This window comes from Carcharhinus amblyrhynchos, chromosome 28 (genome assembly GCF_965287045.1).
Source record: "Carcharhinus amblyrhynchos chromosome 28, sCarAmb.v2.hapA, whole genome shotgun sequence".
NCBI classification, from domain to species: domain Eukaryota; kingdom Metazoa; phylum Chordata; class Chondrichthyes; order Carcharhiniformes; family Carcharhinidae; genus Carcharhinus; species Carcharhinus amblyrhynchos.
This window is the reverse complement of record NC_137351.1, coordinates 33,234,850-33,257,738: the sequence shown is the minus strand read 5'-3', so window position 1 is coordinate 33,257,738 and position 22,889 is coordinate 33,234,850. Positions and strand designations below refer to the sequence as shown.

General features: G+C 48.1%; 1 protein-coding gene across 1 annotated transcript in view; it reads left to right on the top strand.

Moving 5' to 3' along the window:
- The window catches only part of fah (fumarylacetoacetate hydrolase (fumarylacetoacetase)), a 59,860-nt gene extending 54,541 nt beyond the window's left edge, over positions 1 to 5,319 (top strand). The window contains exons 13-14 of the mRNA XM_080214005.1: positions 3,012 to 3,129; positions 4,866 to 5,319. Coding sequence (XP_080070131.1) covers positions 3,012 to 3,129; positions 4,866 to 4,942 — 195 coding nt within the window. The 3' untranslated portion in view covers positions 4,943 to 5,319. The remainder of the gene's footprint in view (positions 1 to 3,011; positions 3,130 to 4,865) is intronic.
- The last annotated feature ends 17,570 nt before the right edge of the window (positions 5,320 to 22,889 follow it).

Here is a 22,889-nt window from a genome sequence, read left to right as displayed (position 1 = left end):
TGGAGTATCTCTCCTCCCCACGCCTCCTCCCCATTGCTCAGTAGTTACAGCACTAAGAGGAGGTGTATATTAATGCATCTCCGTTCTAGCAGCCAACCCATAGAACTAGAGCCCACCCATGCCACCCTGCCAGCTTCCTGTGATGCCACGTCTGCTCATCTCTCCTGGAATGTGTAAAGCCAGAGTTAGCAACCCTGAAACGAGGCCATGAGTTACAAATAATTGCAGTCTTTGATGAAGTTACAAAGATCAAAGAGAATTACAGCACAGGAACAGGCCCTTCGGCTCTCCAAGCCTGCACTGACCATGCTGCCCGACTGAACTAAAACCCCCTACTCTTCCGGGGATCAAAAAATCAAAACTTGGTGGACGAGGGAAAGCCAGTTTAGGTTGGGTATGCAAGAGGTTTCTCTACAATATTGGTCTGAATGCTAACATTGAGTTGGGTTAGTGAGTGGGTGGCAGGCTGTAGGAAAAGAGTAGCAATGATTGAATTGGGAGGTATTTGCAGTCTAGTAACAGGGCTATCTCACAGGGATGGGTGCTGGGGCTGCTGTTCTTTACACTTATTAATAATCTGGAGATAGGTGTTGGGTCACAATAGATAAATTTACAGATGATACTAAGATCTGTGTGAATATAAAGATATTAGTGTGTTGGGAGATTACACGCGTGATGGGCTATGGTTGAGTGGCGGAGAAGTGGAAAATGTCATTCAATCCGGAAAAGTGTGAGGTTGGGAAGGGCAAACAAAGCAAGGGAATATTCAATAAACGGGAAGATATTGACAGGGGCTGAGAGCGGCACAGTGGCACAGTTGTTAGCACTGCTGCCTCACAGCACCAGGGACCCAGGTTCGATTCCCGGCTCGGGTCACTGCCTGTGTGGAGTTTGCACATTCTCCCCGTGTCTGTGTGGGTTTGCTCCGGGTGCTCCGGTTTCCTTCCACAGCCCAAAGATGTGGGGTTAGGTGGATTGGCCATGTTAAATTGCCCCTTAGTGTCAGGGGGACTAGCTGGGGTAAATAATGGGGTTACAGGGATAGGACCTGAGTAGGGTTGTAGTCGGTGCAGACTCGATGGGCCGAGTGGCCTCCTGCATTGTAGGGTTTCTATGATCTATGAAGTGACAGACTATGGAATGCATGACCACAGGTCCCTGAAGGTGGCAGGACAAGTGGACAAGGTGATCGAATAGCCCCATAGAATGCTTTCCTTTATTGGACACAAAAGCAGGGATGTAATGACTTAGAACCCTACAGTGCAGAAAGAGGCCCTTCGGCCCATCGAGTCTGCACTAACCACAATCCCACCCAGGCCCTACCCGCATATCCTTAAATATTATACCCGCTAATCCCTCTAACCTACACATCTCGGGACACTAAGGGGCAATTTCTTAGCATGGCCAATCAACCTAACCCCGCACATCTTTGGACTGTGGGAGGAAACCGGAGTACCCTGAGGAAACCCACGCAGACACGAGGAGAATGTGCAAACTCCATACAGACAGTGACCCGAGCCAGGAATCGAATCCAGGTCCCTGGAGCTGTGAGGCAGCAGTGCTAACCACTGTGCTACTGTGCCACCCAGATGCTGGAACTAATTGACATTTACAAAATTACAAAGGACCTAAATAAGGTTGTTAGGAAGTCTGTTTTTCCCCAAGCAGAGGGGTTATTTCCCAGGAAACGTTGATTTAGGGTGCTTGGCAGAAGGATTAGAGGGGACGTGAGGAGAAACTTCGCCCAGAGGGTGGTGGGCGTCTGGAATTCACTGCCTGGATTGGTGGTTCAAGCTGGAACACTCAATTCATTTAAAAGATACCTGGGTTTGGGGTGACACTAATGCCTCACAGCACCAGGGACCCAATTCCAGCCTTGGGTCACTGTCTGAGTGGAGTCTGCACATTCTCCCCGTGTCTGCGTGGGTTTCCCCCGGGTGCTCCGGTTTCCTCCCACAGTCCAAAGATATGCAAGTTAGGTGGATTGGTCATGCTAAATTGCTGCTTGTTAGGGGGACGAGCAGGGTAAATATATGGGGCGAAGGGGATAGAGCCTGAGTGTGATTATTATTGGTGCAGGTTCGATGGGCAGAATGGCCTCCTTCTGCACTGTAGGGATTTTATGATTTGTAGCTGGAAGTGCTGGAACCTGTGAGGCTACAGACTCGGTGCTGGAAAGGGGGATTAAAATGTGTGGCTAGTTTCTATTTTCTCAGACACAATGGGCTGAATGACCTTTTTCTGTGCTGTAACTTTTCTATGATTCTAGGATTTTTTAAAATATGTTTTTATTGAAGATTTTTCATTTTTTACAAACAATGCAACAAGCTCCTAAAGATTAGTACAGCGCAGCAAGATCATTTTCAAACATGTAGGAATAGACAGTAAAAAATAGCACCAACAGTGTTGCTTCAGATTACTCATCGTCTCCAGTGCTATCCAGCAGACAATCAATGAATTATATGGCACTCTCATAGAGAGTAAAACTCCAGAACAGACTTGTCCGGTCGCTGAGGGACATACCAATCGGGGTGGCACAGTGGTTAGTGCTGCTGCCTCACAGAGACAGAGGCCTGGGTTCAATTCCCGGCTTGAGTGGAGTTTGCATGTTCTCCCCATGTCTGTGTGGGTTTCCTCCGGGTGCTCCTGTTTCCTCCCACAGTCCGAAAGACATACAGGTTAAATACAGTGGCCGTGCTAAATTCTCCCTCAGTGTACCCGAACAGGCGCCGGAGCGTGGCAACTAGGAGATTTTGACAGTAACTTCGTTGCAGTGTTAATGTAAGCCTACTTGTCACACTAATAAATAAACTAAAAAATGGATTGGTGCAACTGCTTGTTGGATGTTCCTCAAATTCCTATAGGAAGTGTTTGATTCAGTTATCCATTATGAAAACAATTGTGTGAAAAGTATCATTAGTATATTTTCAGTGTTAATCTTTGATTATGGTATTAGTGTTTTGCTGTCTGATTGCTTTGGCGGGAATAACTGTGGTTATTCTGCTTTCCAGAGTGCGGAGACTTTTGGCTCCATGCTGGAACTGTCCTGGAAAGGGACAAAAGATATTGACCTTGGCAATGGACAAACACGCAAATTCCTTCAAGATGGTGATGAGGTCACCTTGACAGGTAATCGATTCAAATAAAATGACATTGCTTCTTGTACGTGTAACTGAATGAGCAGCTCCTTACCCTGCACAGATTCTCTGGGCTTGCCTGTCCAGGTGGGGTATGTACCAAATACAGAGAGAGAACAGACCCCGGGTCCATTTTCCACTGAGGTATAAGTCAATAAAATAAAAGGAAAATATTGTGGATACTGGAAACCTGCAAAAGAAATCAGCGAGTGCTGGAAACACTCAGCTGGTCAGACAGGATATGACCATTCTTCAGACGTGTTAATATAAGAACATAAGAAATAGGAGCAGGAGTAGGCTATCTAGCCCTTCGAGTCTGCCCCACCATTCAATAAGATCATGGCTGATCTGAAGTGGATCAGTTCCACTTTCCCGCTTTCTCCCCATAACCCTTAATTCCCTTGTCTATCAGAAATCTATCTACCCGTGTCTTAAATATATTCAGCGAGGTAGCCTCCACCACTTCAACGGGCAGAGAATTCCAGAGATTCACCACCCTTTGAGTGAATAAGTTCCTCCTCAACTCATCCCATTCATGTATTTATTTAGTTGCCCCTTAAATGCCGCTATTGTACCTGCTCCCACCCCCTCCCCGGGCAGCGCCTTCCAGGCATTCACCACCCTCTGAGTAAAAAACTTGCCTCACCCATCTCCTCTAAACTTTTCTCCACGCACCTTAAACCTCGAGTACTTGACTTTTCTACCCTAGGAAAGAGTATCCGACTATCCACTCTGTCCATGCCACTCAATCTTATAAACCTCTATCAGGTCATCCCTCAACTTCCATCATTCCAGTGAGAACAAAACGAGTTTCTCCAACCTCTCCACATAGCTAATACCCTCCAGACCAGGCGACATCCTGGTAAATCTTTTCTGTACCCTCTCCAAAGCCTCCACATCCTTCTGTAGTGTGGCGACCAGAATTGTGCTCAATATTCTAAATGAGGCCTAACTAAGGTTCTGTATCGCTGCAGCATGACCTGCCAATTTTTATACTCAATGCCCCAATCAATGAAGACGAGCAGGACTTTTTGGCTATCTTATCCACCAGAATCATAGAACCCTACAGTGCAGAAAGACTTGAGTCTGCACCGAACACAATCCCACCCAGGCCCTACCCCCATATCCCTAAATATTATACCCACTAATCTCTCTAACCTACGCATCCCTGGGCACTAAGGGGCAATTTCTTAGCATGGCCAATCAACCTAACCCGCACATCTTTGGACTGTGGGAGGAAACCAGAGCACCCGGAGGAAACCCACGCAGACACGAGGAGAATGTGCACACAGACAGTGACCCGAGCCGGGAATCGAACCCAGGACCCCGGAGCTGTGAAGCAGCAGTGCTAACCCACTGTGCTACCGTGCCGTCCTGCGTTGCCACGTTCAGTGATAGTTAGCAAGAAGAGACAATGGAAACACTGAGAGTGGGTGAGCTGTTGTAGTGAGTGGAAGTAGAGCAACCCGATTTAAGTTCTGGTGGTTTCAATGTCAACAGGACACGGAGGATGGGTTTGCTGCATTTGGGCTGAAAGAGGAACGGATTGAAGCTCGGAAACTGATGTCAGAACTCATGCTCACAGAGCAGACAGGGGGAGGATAAATAGGGCAGGGTGAGGGGGGTGGGTGGGTGCGATAGGTATGAGCTATGATCTAAAGGATGTTTGATTTTTAGCTGCATGCTACACCTCAAAACAATTCTGATGATATTTTACTTTTATTTTAGGTTATTGCCAGGGTAACGGCTATCGTGTAGGCTTTGGGGAATGTACCGGAAAAGTACTTCCGGCAACTCGGATGTAATGCACTGAGTGTTGTTGGCAGTGGGTGGGGAGTCGGGAATTCCATCCCGGTTCTCCTCCAATAATTACTCAGTGGAACGGATTGAAATTAAACGTCCCCCCGCGGTCAAAGTCTCCAATTATAAAGTGAGCTGTAACGACACAGTTCATCTCATTAATCAGTGTGACATCTTTTATTGCCTTTCCGAATGTAACTCAGCTTTCATTATCGTATTGTGGTCAACATTAATTTGCTTGCTGCCGGACTCTCTGTAAAACATTCAAAGACTTTTTCCAGAATTGATTACTACGAAAACAAAGCGTTTTGATAAGGGTTACCATGAAAAGCTCAGTCACCTGCTCATGAATAATTATAGAACACAGAACACTACAGCACAAACAGGCCCTTCAGCCCACAAGTTGCGCCGATCATATCCCTACCTACCAGGCCTATCTATAACCCTCAATCCCATTAAATCCCGTGTACTCATCCAGAAGTCTCTTAAAAGACCCCAGCGAGTTCGCCTCCATCACCGCCAACGGCAGCCGATTCCACTCACTCACCCCCCTCTGAGTGAAAAACTTACCCCTGACATCACGACAGCTCAGTGACTATCGCTGATTGCTGTGCAGATACGTGGATTTGGGTCGGTGTCTGTGGGAGTTTGCGCATTCTCCCCGTGCTTGCGTGGGTTTTCTCCGGGTGCTCCGGTTTCCTCCCACACCCCAAAGATGTGCTGTTAGGCTGATTGGTGGTAATAAATTGTCCCTCAATGTGGATGGCCATAAAACAATAGATAGGGGTCACGGGTGGGAGGGGGGTTACTGGTAATGTTAAAATGGCGGCGTGGGCTCGTTGGGCCGAAGGGCCTGTTTCCCGGGCTGTTTTTGTTCTTTGTTCTTTGTATTTCCTCTGTATCTGCTCCCCAGCACCTTATAATAATGAAAGATCTGCATTTATATAGCACCTTTCAAGACCCCAGGCAATCCCAAAACATTTGACAGTTTACAGAGTAGTTTTGTAGGTCAGTCACAGGTGCATCACACACTTTGTGCAAAGCTCCAGTGAATATCAATGACCAGCTAAGCTGTTTTTGTGAAGTTGATAGTGGGATGAATATTGGCCAAGATATGGGAGGGATTCCTCGCTGGGCCTGTTTAATGCATCTTCCAAAATCCATAAATAAGTTAAATTTTGCTGGGATTTGTTAATTACAGGATCTACACCCAGAATTTTTGTGTTCTTTTTAAATTATTTGCCGAAGAAGGCATGAAGACATCTGTAACCCAGTAACCTTTCCAAAAACAAGCCAGCTAAAAGCAAGCCCAAGAGCGCTAGCTTAGAACTGTAAAATCCCTGCAGTGCAGAAGGATGCCATTCAGCCCATCAAGTCTGTACTATGTCCTTTACAGAGCATCTCATTCAGGCCCTAAGTCCCTGTGACCGCTAATCTCCCTAACCTACACATTTTGGGACACTAAGGCACAATCAACCTAACCCGCACATCTTTGGACTTTGGGAGTAAACCGGAGCACCCAGAGGAAAACCCATGCAGACACGAGGAGAATGTGTAAACTCCACACAGACAAGGTTGGAATTGAACCCACGTCCCTGGCGCTGTAAGGCAGCAGTGCTAACCATTGTGCCACCATACTGCCCATTGTATCAATGATAGTTGAAAGGATAGAGTGTAATATATCCAATTTGCTGACAATACAATGCTAGATGGGATAGTGAGTTATGAGGAGAACTCAAGGAGACTGAAAATGGTTGAATAAATGGCTAAGGAAATTAATGTACCCATTTTTCCACCATATGTGTCTGTTGAACATTTCAAAGCATTCCATTTTATAGTTATTTTGAAACATAATCACCATCGTAATGTATGAAACACAGCAAAGTGATTATGATCAGGTAATCTCTTTTCTGTGATTAGCGAGGGATAATGTCCCTTCTCTTTATCACAAAGTGATGTAAGGAATACATAGGGGCAGATGGGACCTTGGTTTAATGTTTCATAGCGAAAGACAGGCACCTCCAGCACTGCAGCACTCCCTCAGTGCTGCATTGCAAAGTCAGCATCGCAATTTACACTCAAGTTCTGACGTGGGACTTGAACCTGCAACTTTGTGACTTTGACGCAAGACCAACTGAGCCATGGCTAACATTATAAAGCTGGCAATACCTGTCTCTGAGGTGGGGTGAGGGGGGTTACAACAATGACCACCAGAATCTGATACCTTGCCTGAACTAGGGTCGTACTCACCGAGGTGTGTGTCTCTGTGGCGGAGGGTGTGGGTGATCGCTGTGAAGCATCTACAGGTACACCTTTTCCCTCCTCCCCAATGTCCTTGGTGCTGTCTGGGCTGGAGGAACTGCTGGACAAGGTCTCCTCTTAATCCCTTGCCGTCTTCCTTTGGTACCTGTAGGTGAGAGAGGACAGAGTGAGTGAACGTATGAACTGCTTCCAACATGGAGGAAACCCTTGGATTTCTGTGTGACTGCATCCCGCAGGATGCTGACTGGATGAAGGCCACTCTTTGACCTGTCCATCATGCTCAGACTGGTTCCCGGTCACCTCCTGCCTGCACCTCAAAGTCGCTGAGGTTCTTCAGTTCAGGCTCCTGCCCCATCCCCTCTCTCTCCCTCTCTCCTGTTTAGCTGATGAGGTTGCTGAGAGAAGATGAGGTTGGGAGTTATTGGAATTGTTATCGTTCTCATGCTTCCAGTCTGACAAATAACCCACTGGATTGTGGGCCATCTGATTGGAGTACTGCAGGTTGTCCACAATGATTTTGGGGTGGCCCCTCCACAGCAGTGAGCCACTCAGATAGAGGGATACAGCTCACCCAGGTTTGTCTGTACTGGTGCGTCCAATGCCTAACCCCACCCCCCACACTGTTCTGTTCCCAAGTACAGACTCTGACACCTTCTTCAACTTTCAACCATTGCAACAACTTTTTCTGTTTCAGTGTTGATGACACAAACCTTGAAGAGCAGGTTCGAGATATAAATTAAACATCAACTAAATAACAAATATAGACGAGCAACTTCACTACTAAGCACATACAACATTACAGTGCAGTACAGGCCCTTTGGCCCTCGATGTTGCGCCGACCAGTGGAACCAATCTAATGACCCTCTAACCTAAACTATTCCAATGTTATCCTTATCAATGGATCAATTCCAGATATGTGCTCTCAATAGGCAGCTTCATGACATGTCCTATTGGAAATTCTGGCGTGGACTATCTAAGATTTCCAACATAAATAACAGTCAGCGCATGCCAAAACCTTCAATCCCTGCTGAGTGGGCATGGCTTCCTACTTGGAAGACAAAGCCTGAAAATTGTTTCTAGATTGTATTGTGAAAACAGAAAGTTTGCTTGGTGGTTTAATTAATCTTTTTCGTATCTTCCGTTTCTTGTAATGATAAATTGTGTATTTAGGGAGACTTTCTGATTATCCCAACGCACATGACTATCATTGATTCTGGGGAGAAATTTTATCAAAAAATGGCAGAGGAGAAAAACATGCTAGTTTTCTCTTAGATCTTACCACATTCTAACACATATGTCTATCCACTGACCATTTGAACGCCCTTAAAGTTGGCGAGTCCACAACTGCTGCAGGCAGGGCATTCCACGCCCTTACTACCCTCTGAGTAAAGAACCTACCTCTGACATCCGTCCTATAATTATCACCCCTTAATTTAAAGCTACGTCCCCTTGTGTTAGCCATCACCATCTGAGGAAAAAGGCTCTCACTGTCCACTCTATCTAATCCTCTGATCATCTTGTATGCCTCAATTAGGTCACCTCTTAACCTTCTTCTCTGTAACAAAAACAACCTCAAGTCCCTCAGCCTTTCCTCACAATCCAGTAAAACCTCCTGCTAGAAAAACAGTAAAAAAGCTCGATATATTTGATGGGATAACGAAAGGTTCTCAGTGCATTCCCACAGGCAGGAGAGAGGTGGTGACCCTATGGACACTAGTTTCCCCTTTTTCCCAAGAATAGCAAGGAGTTTTGCAATAACAATGGTAATTGTTATTACCAGGAAGTCATAGAGGTTTACAGCATGGAAACAGGCCCTTCAGCCCAACTTGTCCATGCTGCCCTTTATTTTAACCCCTAAGCTATTCCCAATTGCCCGCATTTGGCCCATATCCCTCTATACCTATTGTACCCATGTAACTATCTAAATGATTTTTAGAAGACAAAATTGTACCCGCCTCTACTACTGCCTCTGGCAGCTTGTTCCAGACACTCACCACCCTCTGTGTGAAAAAAATACCTCTCTGGACACTTTTGTATCTCTCCCCTCTCATCTTAAACATATGCCCTCTAGTTTTAGATTCCCCTACCTTTGGGAAAGGATATTGACTTTCTAGCTGATCTATGCTTGTCATTATTTTATAGATCTCTATAAAATCACCCCTCAGCCTCCTACGCTCCAGAGAAAAAAGTCCCACTCTATCCAGTCTCTCCTTATAACTCAATCCATCAAGTCCCGGTAGCATCCTAGTAAATCTCTTCTGCACTCCTTCTAGTTTAATAATATCCCTACTATAATAGGATGACCAGAACTGTACACAGTATTCCAAGTGTGGCCTTACCAATGTCTTGTACAACTTCAACAAGACGTCCCAACTCCTGTATTCAATGTTCTGACCAATGAAACCAAGCATGCCAAATGCCTCCTTCATCACTCTGTCCACTGCTTTCAAGGAACTATGAACCTGTACCCCTAGATCTCTTTGTTCTGTAACTCCCCCAACACCCTACTGAGTAAGTCCTGTCCTGGTTCAATCTACCAAAATGCATCACCTCGCATTTATTGATATTAAATTTCATCTGCCATTTATCAGCCCACTGGCCCAATTGATCAAGATCCCATTGCAATCCAAGATAACCTTCTTCAATGTCCAATATGCCACCAATCTTGGTGTCATCTGCAGATTTACTAACCATGCCTCCTATATTCTCATCCAAATCATTAATATAAATGATAAATAACAATGGACCCAGCACCGATCCCTGAGGCACACCGCTGGTCACAGGTCTCCAGTTTGAAAAACAACCCTCTACAGCCAACCTCTGGCTTCTATCATCAAGCCAGTTTTTTTATCCATTTAGCTACCTCACCTTGGATCCTGTGAGATTTAACCTTATGCAACAACCTAACTTGTCAAAGACCTTGTTAAAGTCCATGAAGACAACATCAACTGCACTGTCCTCATCTACCTTCTTGGTTACCCTTTCAAAAAACTCAAATCAATGAGACATGATTTTCCACTCACAAAGACATGCTGACGGTCCCTAGTCAATATTTGCAACTCTAAATGCCTGTAGATCCCGTTTTTCAAAATACTGTCCAACAATTTACCCACCACAGATATGAGGCTCACTGGCCTGTAGTTCCCAGGCCCTTTTTAAACATTTGCCACCTTCCGATCTTCAGGCACCTCACCTGTGACTATCTATGATTCAAATATCTCTGCTAGGGCATCTGCAATTTCCTCCCTAGCCTCCCACAATGTCCTGGGATATACTTCATCAGGTCCCGGGGATTTATCTACCTTGATGCGCTTCCAGACTTCCAGCACCTCCTTCTCTGTAATATGTACACCCCTCAAGACATCACTGTTTATTTCCCCGAGTTCCCTAACGTCCGTGCTTTTTTCAACAGTAAATACTGATGAGAAATGGATCTCACCCATCTCTTGTGGACCTGCATATAGATGATCTTGTTGATCCTTAAGAGGCCCTACTCTCTCTCTTGTTACTCTTTTGGCTTTTATGTATTTGTAGAAGCTCTCTGGATTCTCCTTTGTCTTATCTGCCAAAGCAAACTCATGTATCTTTTTTACCCTCCTGATTGCTCTCTTGACTCTACTCCTCTTCAAGGGATTCACTTGATCCCAGCTGCCTACGCATGTCATGTGCCTCCTTCTTCTTCTTGACCAGGGCCTCAATATCCCGAGTCATCCAGGGTTCCCTACTCTGCCAGCCTTGTCCTTCACTCTAAGAGGAATTTGCTTACTCTGAACTCTGGTTAACATACTTTTGTAACCTCTCACTTACCAGAATTCCCAATAAATGTTCACAAACCAGGTGCAAAATGCTTTGGCTCATTTCTTGCTTGCAAATGCCATGAGCCTCTATTCTAACACTGTGAAAGGTGACTGCAGAGTCTGCCACTCATGGGGCAGCACAGGGGAACGCATCTCTTAAAACAGAGGAGCTCCTGGAAGAATCAAATCCTGGAATCTACCTTGAAATATTGGTCAATATTTGTTGCGAGGAGGGCAAGCAGTTTTGTCCCGTCATGTGAACGTTGTAAATAGTCTTTTAAAGAACATATTATAATTCAGGTCAGAAACTCCGAAGTGTTTTATGAAGTCCAGCTGGATCATATGTTTTGCAATTTGAATGTGGCTAGGATAAACATGAGATGTTTCACTTCAGCTATGATTCAAGTGACCCACTAGGGAGCTTTTACCAGCTATATTTAAGAATACAGTTAACATGTATAGAAATAAAATAACTTTTACCAATTACAAACAGAAAAAATTATCATGATATTGTATAACCCTTATCAGGTATGCAAAGTGTTCCAATTAAACAAACCTCCCTATTCAAAATCCTTGCCATATGTTTAGCACAGAAAATACAAATGCTCGTGTGATGCTGGAACTCAGTCCTTTGATTGGAGAATTGAAACTTTGACTTTCCAGCCTTGTAACTTCTAGCAGCCCTCTGGATATACACCCAGAACAGCTTCAAGCCAGAACAGCTTCCCAAAACACCAAGGAGAGAGAGAGACTCTAGGCAAGCTAACCATCATAACATAAGAACATAAGAAATAGGAGCAGGAGTAGGCCATCTAGCCCTTCAAGCCCGCCCCGCCATTCAATAAGATCATGGCTGATCTGCCGTGGCTCTGTTCCACATTCCCGCCCTCTCCCCATGACCCTTAATCCCCTCGCTTATCAAAAACCCATCAACCCGCGTCTTAAAAATATTTAGCGAGGCAGCCTCCACCACCTCAACGGGCAGAGAATTCCAGAGATTCACCACCCTTTGAGTGAAGAAGTTCCTCCTCAACTCCGTTCTAAACCGTCCCCCCTTTATCTTGAGGCTGTGCCCCCTAGTCCTACTGTCCTTTCTGAGTGGGAAGAGCCTCTGCACCTCTATCCTATCCATCCCATTCATCATCTTATATGTCTCAATGAGATCTCCCCTCATTCTTCTAAACTCTAACGAGTACAAGCCTAGTTTATTCAGCCTCTCCTCATAGTTCAACCCCCTCAACTCCGGTATCAGCCTAGTTGACCTCCTCTGCACTCCCTCCAAGGCCAAAATATTCTTGCGTGAGTGCGGCGACCAAAACTGCACACAGTACTCCAGCTGCGGCCTCACCAATGCCCTATATCAGATATTCCATTCCAGGAAGGCCAGGGGACTTTCCAGCTAATAGTAGAATCTATAGCATCAGACAGAGAGAGGGAGAAAAGCTGCCAACCAGGACAGCTTCAGATTCTAAAACCAAAACTGAAAGAAAGGTCCTTGAATTCTTGTGACTTTGACTTGTCAGTCAATGCTTTCTTTCACAATGCAGAATCATAAAAGATCCCAGGAATGATCTGAGGCCCAGAGTAAAAATAAACAAAATCCCATTTAAACCATTGAAGTAGCAATAAATAGATTTCTAATCAGGCAGCCCAGAGAAATGAAATCAAAAGACCTGCTTTCAACTACAGAGAACATGATTTAAAAGAACACTTCTTAAAGGTACACTAATGTCACAAACACAATGAACATATTTCTTCAAAATTTCTTCTTTAAACACCAAAACTGTTAGTGTTGGCTATAGGTACACCCCCAAATACAGTTGTGATATTGGAAATGGCAGAAAATTAGAGATGCATGTGATAAAGGAACATTTGTAATTATGGGTGACATTAATCTGCATATAGATTGGGCAAATCAAATTACTAAGAATACCATAGAGCAGAAATTCATGGGATTCTGGGCCAATTTTTGAGGAACCAACCAGAGAACAGGTTAACCCAGACTGGGTATTGTATAATAAGAAAGGGATAATTAATTGGCAGTCTAATTGTGCGAGGCTCCTTGGGGATGAGCAACCATAATATGATAGAATTCTTCATCAAGAGGGAGAGTGATGTCGTTGATTCAACATAGTTGATTCTGAGACTAGAGTCCCGAATCCAACTAAAGTAAACTACAATGGTATGAGGCCTGGGTTGGCTATGATGGATTAAGGGACATTACTTAAAGTGGATAGGCAATGGCAAACATTCAAAGAGTGCACGAGTGAACTGTAACAATTGTTCACCCCTGTCTGGCACAAAAATAAAATGGGAACAGTGGCCAAACTGTGGCTTACAAGGGAAATTAGAGAGTATTAGATTCAAGGAAGAGACAGAGAAATTGGCCAGAAAGAACAGCAGACCTGAGGAATGGGAGCAGTTTAGAATTCAGTAAAGGAGGTCCAAGGAATTGATTTGAGAAGGGGAAAAATAGAGTACGAAAGTAAGCTTGCAGGGAACATAAAAATGGACTAAACAGAACGGCACAGTGGCACAGTGGTTAGCACTGCTGCCTCACAATGCCAGGGACCCAGGTTTGATTCCCGGTTCAGGTCACTGCCTGTGAATCTACTGCCTGTAGGTCCTCCCCATGTCTGCGTGGGTTTCCTCTGGGTGCTCCAGTTTCCCCCAACAATTTGAAAGATGCGCTGGTTAGGGTGCATCGGCCGTGCTAAATTCTCCTTCAGTGTACCCGAACAGGCACTGGAGTGTGGCAATTAGGGGATTTTCACAGTAACTTCATTGCAATGTTAATGTAAGCCTACTTGTGACACTAACCAATAATCTAAAACATTATTTCAAGGTAAATGGTAGGACACTGAAGAGTGCAGTAGAACAGAGGGATCTGGGAATACAGATACATAATTCCCTAAAAGTGGCGTCACAGGTAGATAGGGTCGTAAAGAGCGCTTTTGGAACATTGGCCTTAATAAATCAAAGTATTGAGTATAAGAGTTGGAATGTTATGGTGAAGTTGTATAAGGCATTGGTGAGGCTGAATTTAGAGTGTTGTGTGCAGTTTTGGTCACCTAATTACAGGAAGGATATTAATAAGATTGAAAGAGTGCAGAGAAGGTTCACAAGGATGTTGCCAGGACTTGAGAAGCTGAGTTACAGAGAGAGATTGAATAGGTTAGGACTTTATTCCCTGGAGTGTAGAAGAATGAGGGGAGATTTGATAGAGGTGTATAAGATTTTGATGGGTATAGATAGAGTGAATGCAAGCAGGCTTTTTCCACTGAGGCTAGGGGAGAAAAAAACCAGAGGGCGTGGGTTAAGGGTGAAAGGGGAAAAGTTTAAAGGGAATATTAGGCGGGGGATTCTTCACACAGAGAGTGGTGGGAGTGTGGAATGAGCTGCCGGATAAAGTGGTAAATGCGGGGTCACTTTTAACATTTAAGAAAAACTTGGATGGTACATGGATGAGAGGGGTGTGGAGGGATATGGTCCGGGTGCAGGTCAGTGGGACTAGGCAGAAAAATGGTTCAGCACAGACAAGAAGGGCCAAGAGGCCTGTTTCTAGGCTGTAATGTTCTTTGGTTCTAAAACAAAACTAAAACTGTCTATAGCTTCATAAAGAGAAAAAGATTGGTAAAGATAAATGTCGACCTCTTACAATCAGAAACAGGGGGATTTATAACGGGAACAAAAACCAAATACATACTTTGGTTCTGTCTTCACAAAGAGGACACAAATAGTGTACAGAAATGCTGGGGAGTACTGGGTTTATTGAGAGGAAGGAATTAAAGGAAATCTGTATTAGTAGGGACATGGTGTTGGGGAAATTGATGGGATTGAAGCCAATTAAATTTCCAGGGTCTGATAATCTACATCCCAGAGTACTTAAGGAAATGGCTTGAGAAATAGTGCACACATTGGTGGTCATCTTCCAAGAGTCTATAGACTCTGGAGCAGTTCCTGCAGATTGGATGGGAGGTAATAAAACTCCACTATTTAAAAAGGGAGCTAGAGGGAAAACAGAGAATTATAGACCGGTTAGCCTGACGTCAGCAGTGGATAAATGCTAGAATCCATTATAACGGAGCATTTGGAGAACAGGAGGAGGATCAGGCAGAGTCGGTGCGGATTTACAAAAGGGAAATTATGCTTGATAAATCTAATGGAATTCTTCGAGGATGTGACGAGTAGAGTTGATGAGGGGGAGCCAGTGGATGTGGTTTATTTAGACTTTCAGGAGGCTTTCGACATCTAAGAGACGCGTTTAAAATTAAAGCGCATGGGATTGGGGGATAATGGACTGTGATGGTTAGAAAACTGATCGGCAAATAAAAAAACAAATCAGAATAAGCACGTCTTGGGTGACTTTCCCCAGGAAAATCAAGCTGAGGCCAGTGGTCTCCCACTGGGCGTGAGTCACTGGCTGCGGGATTTCCAGCACTGTCAGCTCTGTGCCAGAAATCAGTACGGAGCTGTATAAATTATTCCAGCGATTGTTTATGTATCATCAGCTGACCCGGGACTCAATACTCCAGACCCACTAGAGTCTCTCCCCCCACCCCCCCACCCCCACCCCTCCCTGCCGCTGTCGGAGATGTTTCGCTCCAGTGGGGTTTACAAAATCTCCCCCCATGAGCCTTGCCATTTTGCCCCCCGGGCATTGCCAGCTCCCTCGCTGTAACACTGTGCTCCCTCGCTGTAACACTGCGCTCCCTCGCTGTAACACTGCGCTCCCTCGCTGTAACACTGCGCTCCCTCGCTGTAACACTGCGCTCCCTCGCTGTAACACTGCGCTCCCTCGCTGTAACACTGCGCTCCCTCGCTGTAACACTGCGCTCCCTCGCTGTAACACTGCGCTCCTTTGCTGTAACACTGCGCTCCCTCGCTGTAACACTGTGCTCCCTCGCTGTAACACTGCGCTCCCTTGCTGTAACACTGTGCTCCCTTGCTGTAACACTGCACTCCCTCGCTGCAACACTGCGCTCCCTCGCTGCAACACTGCGCTCCCTCGCTGTAACACTGCGCTCCCTCGCTGCAACACTGCGCTCCCTCGCTGTAACACTGCGCTCCCTTGCTGTAACACTGCGCTCCCTTGCTGTAACACTGCGCTCCCTTGCTGTAACACTGTGCTCCCTTGCTGTAACACTGTGCTCCCTTGCTGTAACACTGTGCTCCTTTGCTGTAACACTGTGCTCCCTTGCTGTAACACTGTGCTCCCTCGCTGTAACACTGCGCTCCCTTGCTGTAACACTGTGCTCCCTTGCTGTAACACTGTGCTACCTTGCTGTAACACTGTGCTCCCTTGCTGTAACACTGTGCTCCCTTGCTGTAACACTGTGCTCCCTTGCTGTAACACTGCGCTCCCTTGCTGTAACACTGCGCTCCCTCGCTGTAACACTGTGCTCCCTTGCTGTAACACTGTGCTCCCTTGCTGTAACACTGTGCTCCCTTGCTGTAACACTGTTCTCCCTTGCTGTAACACTGTGCTCCCTTGCTGTAACACTGCGCTCCCTTGCTGTAACACTGCGCTCCCTCGCTGTAACACTGTGCTCCCTTGCTGTAACACTGTGCTCCCTTGCTGTAACACTGTGCTCCCTTGCTGTAACACTGTTCTCCCTTGCTGTAACACTGTGCTCCCTTGCTGTAACACTGTGCTCCCTTGCTGTAACACTGCGCTCCCTTGCTGTAACACTGCGCTCCCTCGCTGTAACACTGTGCTCCCTTGCTGTAACACTGTGCTCCCTTGCTGTAACACTGTGCTCCCTTGCTGTAACACTGCGCTCCCTTGCTGTAACACTGCGCTCCCTCGCTGTAACACTGTGCTCCCTTGCTGTAACACTGTGCTCCCTTGCTGTAACACTGTGCTCCCTTGCTGTAACACTGTTCTCCCTTGCTGTAACACTGCGCTCCTTTGCTGTAACACTGTGCTTCCTTGCTGTAACACTGCGCTCCCTTGCTGTAACACTGTGCTCCCTTGCTGTAACACTGTTCTCCCTTGCTGTAACACTGCGCTCCCTTGCTGTAACACTGTGCTCCCTTGCTGTAACACTGCGCTCCCTTGCTGTAACACTGTTCTCCCTTGCTGTAACACTGCGCTCCTTTGCTGTAACACTGTGCTTCCTTGCTGTAACACTATGCTCCCTTGCTGTAACACTGCGCTCCCTCGCTGTAACACTGCGCTCCCTTGCTGTAACACTGTTCTCCCTTGCTGTAACACTGCGCTCCCTTGCTGTAACACTGTGCTCCCTTGCTGTAACACTGCGCTCCCTTGCTGTAACACTGTGCTCCTTTGCTGTAACACTGCGCTCCCTTGCTGTAACACTGTGCTCCCTTGCTGTAACACTGTGCTCCCTTGCTGTAACACTGTGCTCCCTTGCTGTAACACTGTGCTCCTTTGCTGTAACACTGTGCTCCTTTGCTGTAACACTGCGCTCCCTCGCTGTAACACTGCGCTCCCTCGCTGTAACACTGTGCTCCCTTGCTGTAACACTGTGCTCCCTTGCTGTAACACTGTGCTACCTTGCTGTAACACTGTGCTCCTTTGCTGTAACACTGTGCTCCTTTGCTGCAACACTGCGCTCCCTGGCTGCAACACTGCGCTCCCTCGCTGTAACACTGTGCTACCTTGCTGTAACACTGTGCTCCTTTGCTGTAACACTGTGCTCCCTTGCTGCAACACTGCGCTCCCTCGCTGTAACACTGCGCTCCCTTGCTGTAACACTGTGCTCCCTCGCTGTAACACTGCGCTCCCTCGCTGAAACACTGCGCTCCCTCGCAGTAACACTGTGCTCCCTTGCTGTAACACTGTACTCCTTTGCTGTAACACTGCGCTCCCTTGCTGTAACACTGCGCTCCCTTGCTGTAACACTGTGCTCCCTCGCTGTAACACTGCGCTCCCTTGCTGTAACACTGTGCTCCCTTGCTGTAACACTGTACTCCTTTGCTGTAACACTGTGCTCCCTCGCTGTAACACTGCGCTCCCTTGCTGTAACACTGTGCTCCCTTGCTGTAACACTGTACTCCTTTGCTGTAACACTGTGCTCCCTTGCTGTAACACTGTGCTCCCTTGCTGTAACACTGTGCTCCCTCGCTGTAACACTGCGCTCCCTTGCTGTAACATTGTGCTCCCTTGCTGTAACACTGTGCTCCCTTGCTGTAACACTGCGCTCCCTTGCTGTAACACTGCGCGCCCTTGCTGTAACACTGCGCTCCCTTGCTGTAACACTGTGCTCCCTTGCTGTAACACTGTGCTCCCTTGCTGTAACACTGCGCTACCTTGCTGTAACACTGTGCTCCTTTGCTGTAACACTGTGCTCCTTTGCTGTAACACTGCGCTCCCTCGCTGTAACACTGCGCTCCCTTGCTGTAACACTGTGCTCCCTTGCTGTAACACTGTGCTCCCTTGCTGTAACACTGCGCTACCTTGCTGTAACACTGTGCTCCTTTGCTGTAACACTGTGCTCCCTTGCTGCAACACTGCGCTCCCTCGCTGTAACACTGTGCTCCCTCGCTGTAACACTGTGCTCCCTTGCTGTAACACTGTGCTCCCTTGCTGTAACACTGCGCTCCCTCGCTGTAACACTGCGCTCCCTCGCTGTTACACTGTGCTCCCTTGCTGTAACACTGTGCTCCCTTGCTGTAACACTGTGCTACCTTGCTGTAACACTGTGCTCCCTCGCTGTAACACTGTGCTCCCTTGCTGTAACACTGTGCTCCCTTGCTGTAACACTGCGCTCCCTCGCTGTAACACTGCGCTCCCTCGCTGTTACACTGTGCTCCCTTGCTGTAACACTGTGCTCCCTTGCTGTAACACTGTGCTACCTTGCTGTAACACTGTGCTCCTTTGCTGTAACACTGTGCTCCTTTGCTGCAACACTGTGCTCCCTTGCTGCAACACTGCGCTCCCTTGCTGTAACACTGTGCTCCCTTGCTGTAACACTGTGCTCCCTTGCTGTAACACTGTGCTCCCTTGCTGTAACACTGTGCTACCTTGCTGTAACACTGTGCTCCTTTGCTGTAACACTGTGCTCCTTTGCTGCAACACTGTGCTCCCTCGCTGCAACACTGTGCTCCCTCGCTGTAACACTGTGCTCCCTTGCTGTAACACTGTGCTCCCTTGCTGTAACACTGCGCTCCCTCGCTGTAACACTGCGCTCCCTCGCTGTTACACTGTGCTCCCTTGCTGTAACACTGTGCTCCCTTGCTGTAACACTGTGCTACCTTGCTGTAACACTGTGCTCCTTTGCTGTAACACTGTGCTCCTTTGCTGCAACACTGTGCTCCCTTGCTGCAACACTGCGCTCCCTTGCTGTAACACTGTGCTCCCTTGCTGTAACACTGTGCTCCCTTGCTGTAACACTGTGCTCCCTTGCTGTAACACTGTGCTACCTTGCTGTAACACTGTGCTCCTTTGCTGTAACACTGTGCTCCTTTGCTGTAACACTGTGCTCCTTTGCTGTAACACTGTGCTCCCTTGCTGTAACACTGCGCTCCCTCGCTGTAACACTGCGCTCCCTCGCTGTAACACTGCGCTCCCTCGCTGTAACACTGCGCTCCCTCGCTGTAACACTGCGCTCCCTCGCTGTAACACTGCGCTCCCTTGCTGTAACACTGCGCTCCCTTGCTGTAACACTGTGCTCCCTTGCTGTAACACTGTGCTACCTTGCTGTAACACTGTGCTCCCTCGCTGTAACACTGTGCTCCCTCGCTGTAACACTGTGCTCCCTTGCTGTAACACTGCGCTCCCTCGCTGTAACACTGCGCTCCCTCGCTGTTACACTGTGCTCCCTTGCTGTAACACTGTGCTCCCTTGCTGTAACACTGTGCTACCTTGCTGTAACACTGTGCTCCTTTGCTGTAACACTGTGCTCCTTTGCTGCAACACTGTGCTCCCTTGCTGCAACACTGCGCTCCCTTGCTGTAACACTGTGCTCCCTTGCTGTAACACTGTGCTCCCTTGCTGTAACACTGTGCTCCCTTGCTGTAACACTGTGCTACCTTGCTGTAACACTGTGCTCCTTTGCTGTAACACTGTGCTCCTTTGCTGCAACACTGTGCTCCCTCGCTGCAACACTGCGCTCCCTTGCTGTAACACTGTGCTCCCTTGCTGTAACACTGCGCTCCCTCGCTGTAACACTGCGCTCCCTCGCTGTAACACTGCGCTCCCTCGCTGTAACACTGCGCTCCCTCGCTGTAACACTGCGCTCCCTCGCTGTAACACTGCGCTCCCTCGCTGTAACACTGTGCTCCCTCGCTGCAACACTGTGCTCCCTCGCTGTAACACTGCGCTCCCTCGCTGTAACACTGTGCTCCCTTGCTGTAACACTGTGCTCCCTCACTGTAACACTGCGCTCCCTTGCTGTAACACTGTGCTCCCTTGCTGCAACACTGCGCTCCCTCGCTGTAACACTGCGCTCCCTCGCTGTAACACTGTGCTCCCTCGCTGTAACACTGTGCTTCCTCGCTGCAACACTGTGCTCCCTTGCTGTAACACTGTGCTCCCTTGCTGTAACACTGTGCTCCCTCGCTGTAACACTGTGATCCCTTGCTGTAACACTGTGCTCCCTTGCTGTAACACTGTGCTCCCTCGCTGTAACACTGTGATCCCTTGCTGTAACACTGTGCTCCCTTGCTGCAACACTGCGCTCCCTTGCTGCAACAGTGTGCTCCCTTGCTGTAACACTGTGCTCCCTTGCTGCAACTCTGCGCTCCCTTGCTGCAACACTGTGCTCCCTTGCTGTAACACTGTGCTCCCTTGCTGCAACTCTGCGCTCCCTTGCTGCAACACTGTGCTCCCTTGCTGTAACACTGTGCTCCCTTGCTGCAACTCTGCGCTCCCTTGCTGTAACACTGTGCTCCCTCGCTGTAACACTGTGCTCCCTTGCTGCAACACTGTGCTCCCTCGCTGTAACACTGTGCTCCCTTGCTGCAACACTGTGCTCCCTCGCTGTAACACTGCGCTCCCTTGCTGCAACACTGTGCTCCCTTGCTGTAACACTGTGCTCCCTTGCTGTAACACTGTGCTCCCTTGCTGTAACACTGCGCTCCCTCGCTGTAACACTGCGCTCCCTTGCTTTAACACTGCGCTCCCTTGCTGTAACACTGTGCTCCCTTGCTGTAACACTGTGCCCCCTTGCTGTAACACTGTGCTCCCTCGCTGTAACACTGTGCTCCCTTGCTGTAACACTGCGCTCCCTCGCTGTAACACTGCGCTCCCTTGCTTTAACACTGCGCTCCCTTGCTGTAACACTGTGCTCCCTTGCTGTAACACTGTGCCCCCTTGCTGTAACACTGTGCTCCCTCGCTGTAACACTGTGCTCCCTTGCTGTAACACTGTGCTCCCTCGCTGTAACACTGTGCTCCCTCGCTGTAACACTGCGCTCCCTCGCTGTAACACTGCGCTCCCTTGCTTTAACACTGCGCTCCCTTGCTGTAACACTGTGCTCCCTTGCTGTAACACTGTGCCCCCTTGCTGTAACACTGTGCTCCCTCGCTGTAACACTGTGCTCCCTTGCTGTAACACTGTGCTCCCTCGCTGCAACACTGTGCTCCCTCGCTGTAACACTGTGCTCCCTCGCTGTAACACTGTGCTCCCTCGCTGTAACACTGTGCTCCCTCGCTGTAACACTGCGCTCCCTTGCTGTAACACTGCGCTCCCTCGCTGTAACACTGTGCTCCCTCGCTGTAACACTGTGCTCCCTCGCTGTAACACTGCGCTCCCTTGCTGTAACACTGTGCTCCCTTGCTGCAACACTGTGCTCCCTTGCTGTAACACTGTGCTCCCTTGCTGTAACACTGTGCTCCCTCGCTGTAACACTGTGCTCCCTCGCTGTAACACTGTGCTCCCTCGCTGTAACACTGTGCTCCCTTGCTGTAACACTGTGCTCCCTTGCTGTAACACTGTGCTCCCTCGCTGTAACACTGTGCTCCCTCGCTGTAACACTGTGCTCCCTCGCTGTAACACTGTGCTCCCTCGCTGTAACACTGTGTTCCCTCGCTGTAACACTGTGCTCCATTGCTGTAACACTGTGCTCCCTCGCTGCAACACTGTGCTCCCTCGCTGTAACACTGTGCTCCCTTGCTGTAACACTGTGCTCCCTCGCTGTAACACTGTGCTCCCTCGCTGTAACACTGCGCTCCCTTGCTGTAACACTGTGCTCCCTTGCTGCAACACTGTGCTCCCTTGCTGTAACACTGTGCTCCCTTGCTGTAACACTGTGCTCGCTCGCTGTAACACTGCGCTCCCTTGCTGTAACACTGTGCTCCCTTGCTGTAACACTGTGCTCCCTCGCTGTAACACTGTGCTCCCTCGCTGTAACACTGCGCTCCCTTGCTGTAACACTGTGCTCCCTTGCTGCAACACTGTGCTCCCTTGCTGTAACACTGTACTCCTTTGCTGTAACACTGTGCTCCCTTGCTGCAACACTGTGCTCCCTCGCTGTAACACTGTGCTCCCTTGCTGTAACACTGTGCTCCCTTGCTGTAACACTGTGCTCCCTTGCTGTAACACTGTGCTCCCTTGCTGCAACACTGTGCTCCCTCGCTGTAACACTGTGCTCCCTTGCTGCAACACTGTGCTCCCTCGCTGTAACACTGCGCTCCCTTGCTGTAACACTGTGCTCCTTTGTTGTAACACTGTGCTCCCTCGCTGCAACACTGTGCTTCCTTGCTGTAACACTATGCTCCCTTGCTGTAACACTGCGCTCCCTCGCTGTAACACTGTGCTCCCTTGCTGTAACACTGTGCTCCCTTGCTGTAACACTGCGCTCCCTCGCTGTAACACTGTGCTCCCTTGCTGTAACACTGTGCTCCCTTGCTGCAACACTGTGCTCCCTTGCTGTAACACTATGCTCCCTTGCTGTAACACTGCGCTCCCTCGCTGTAACACTGTGCT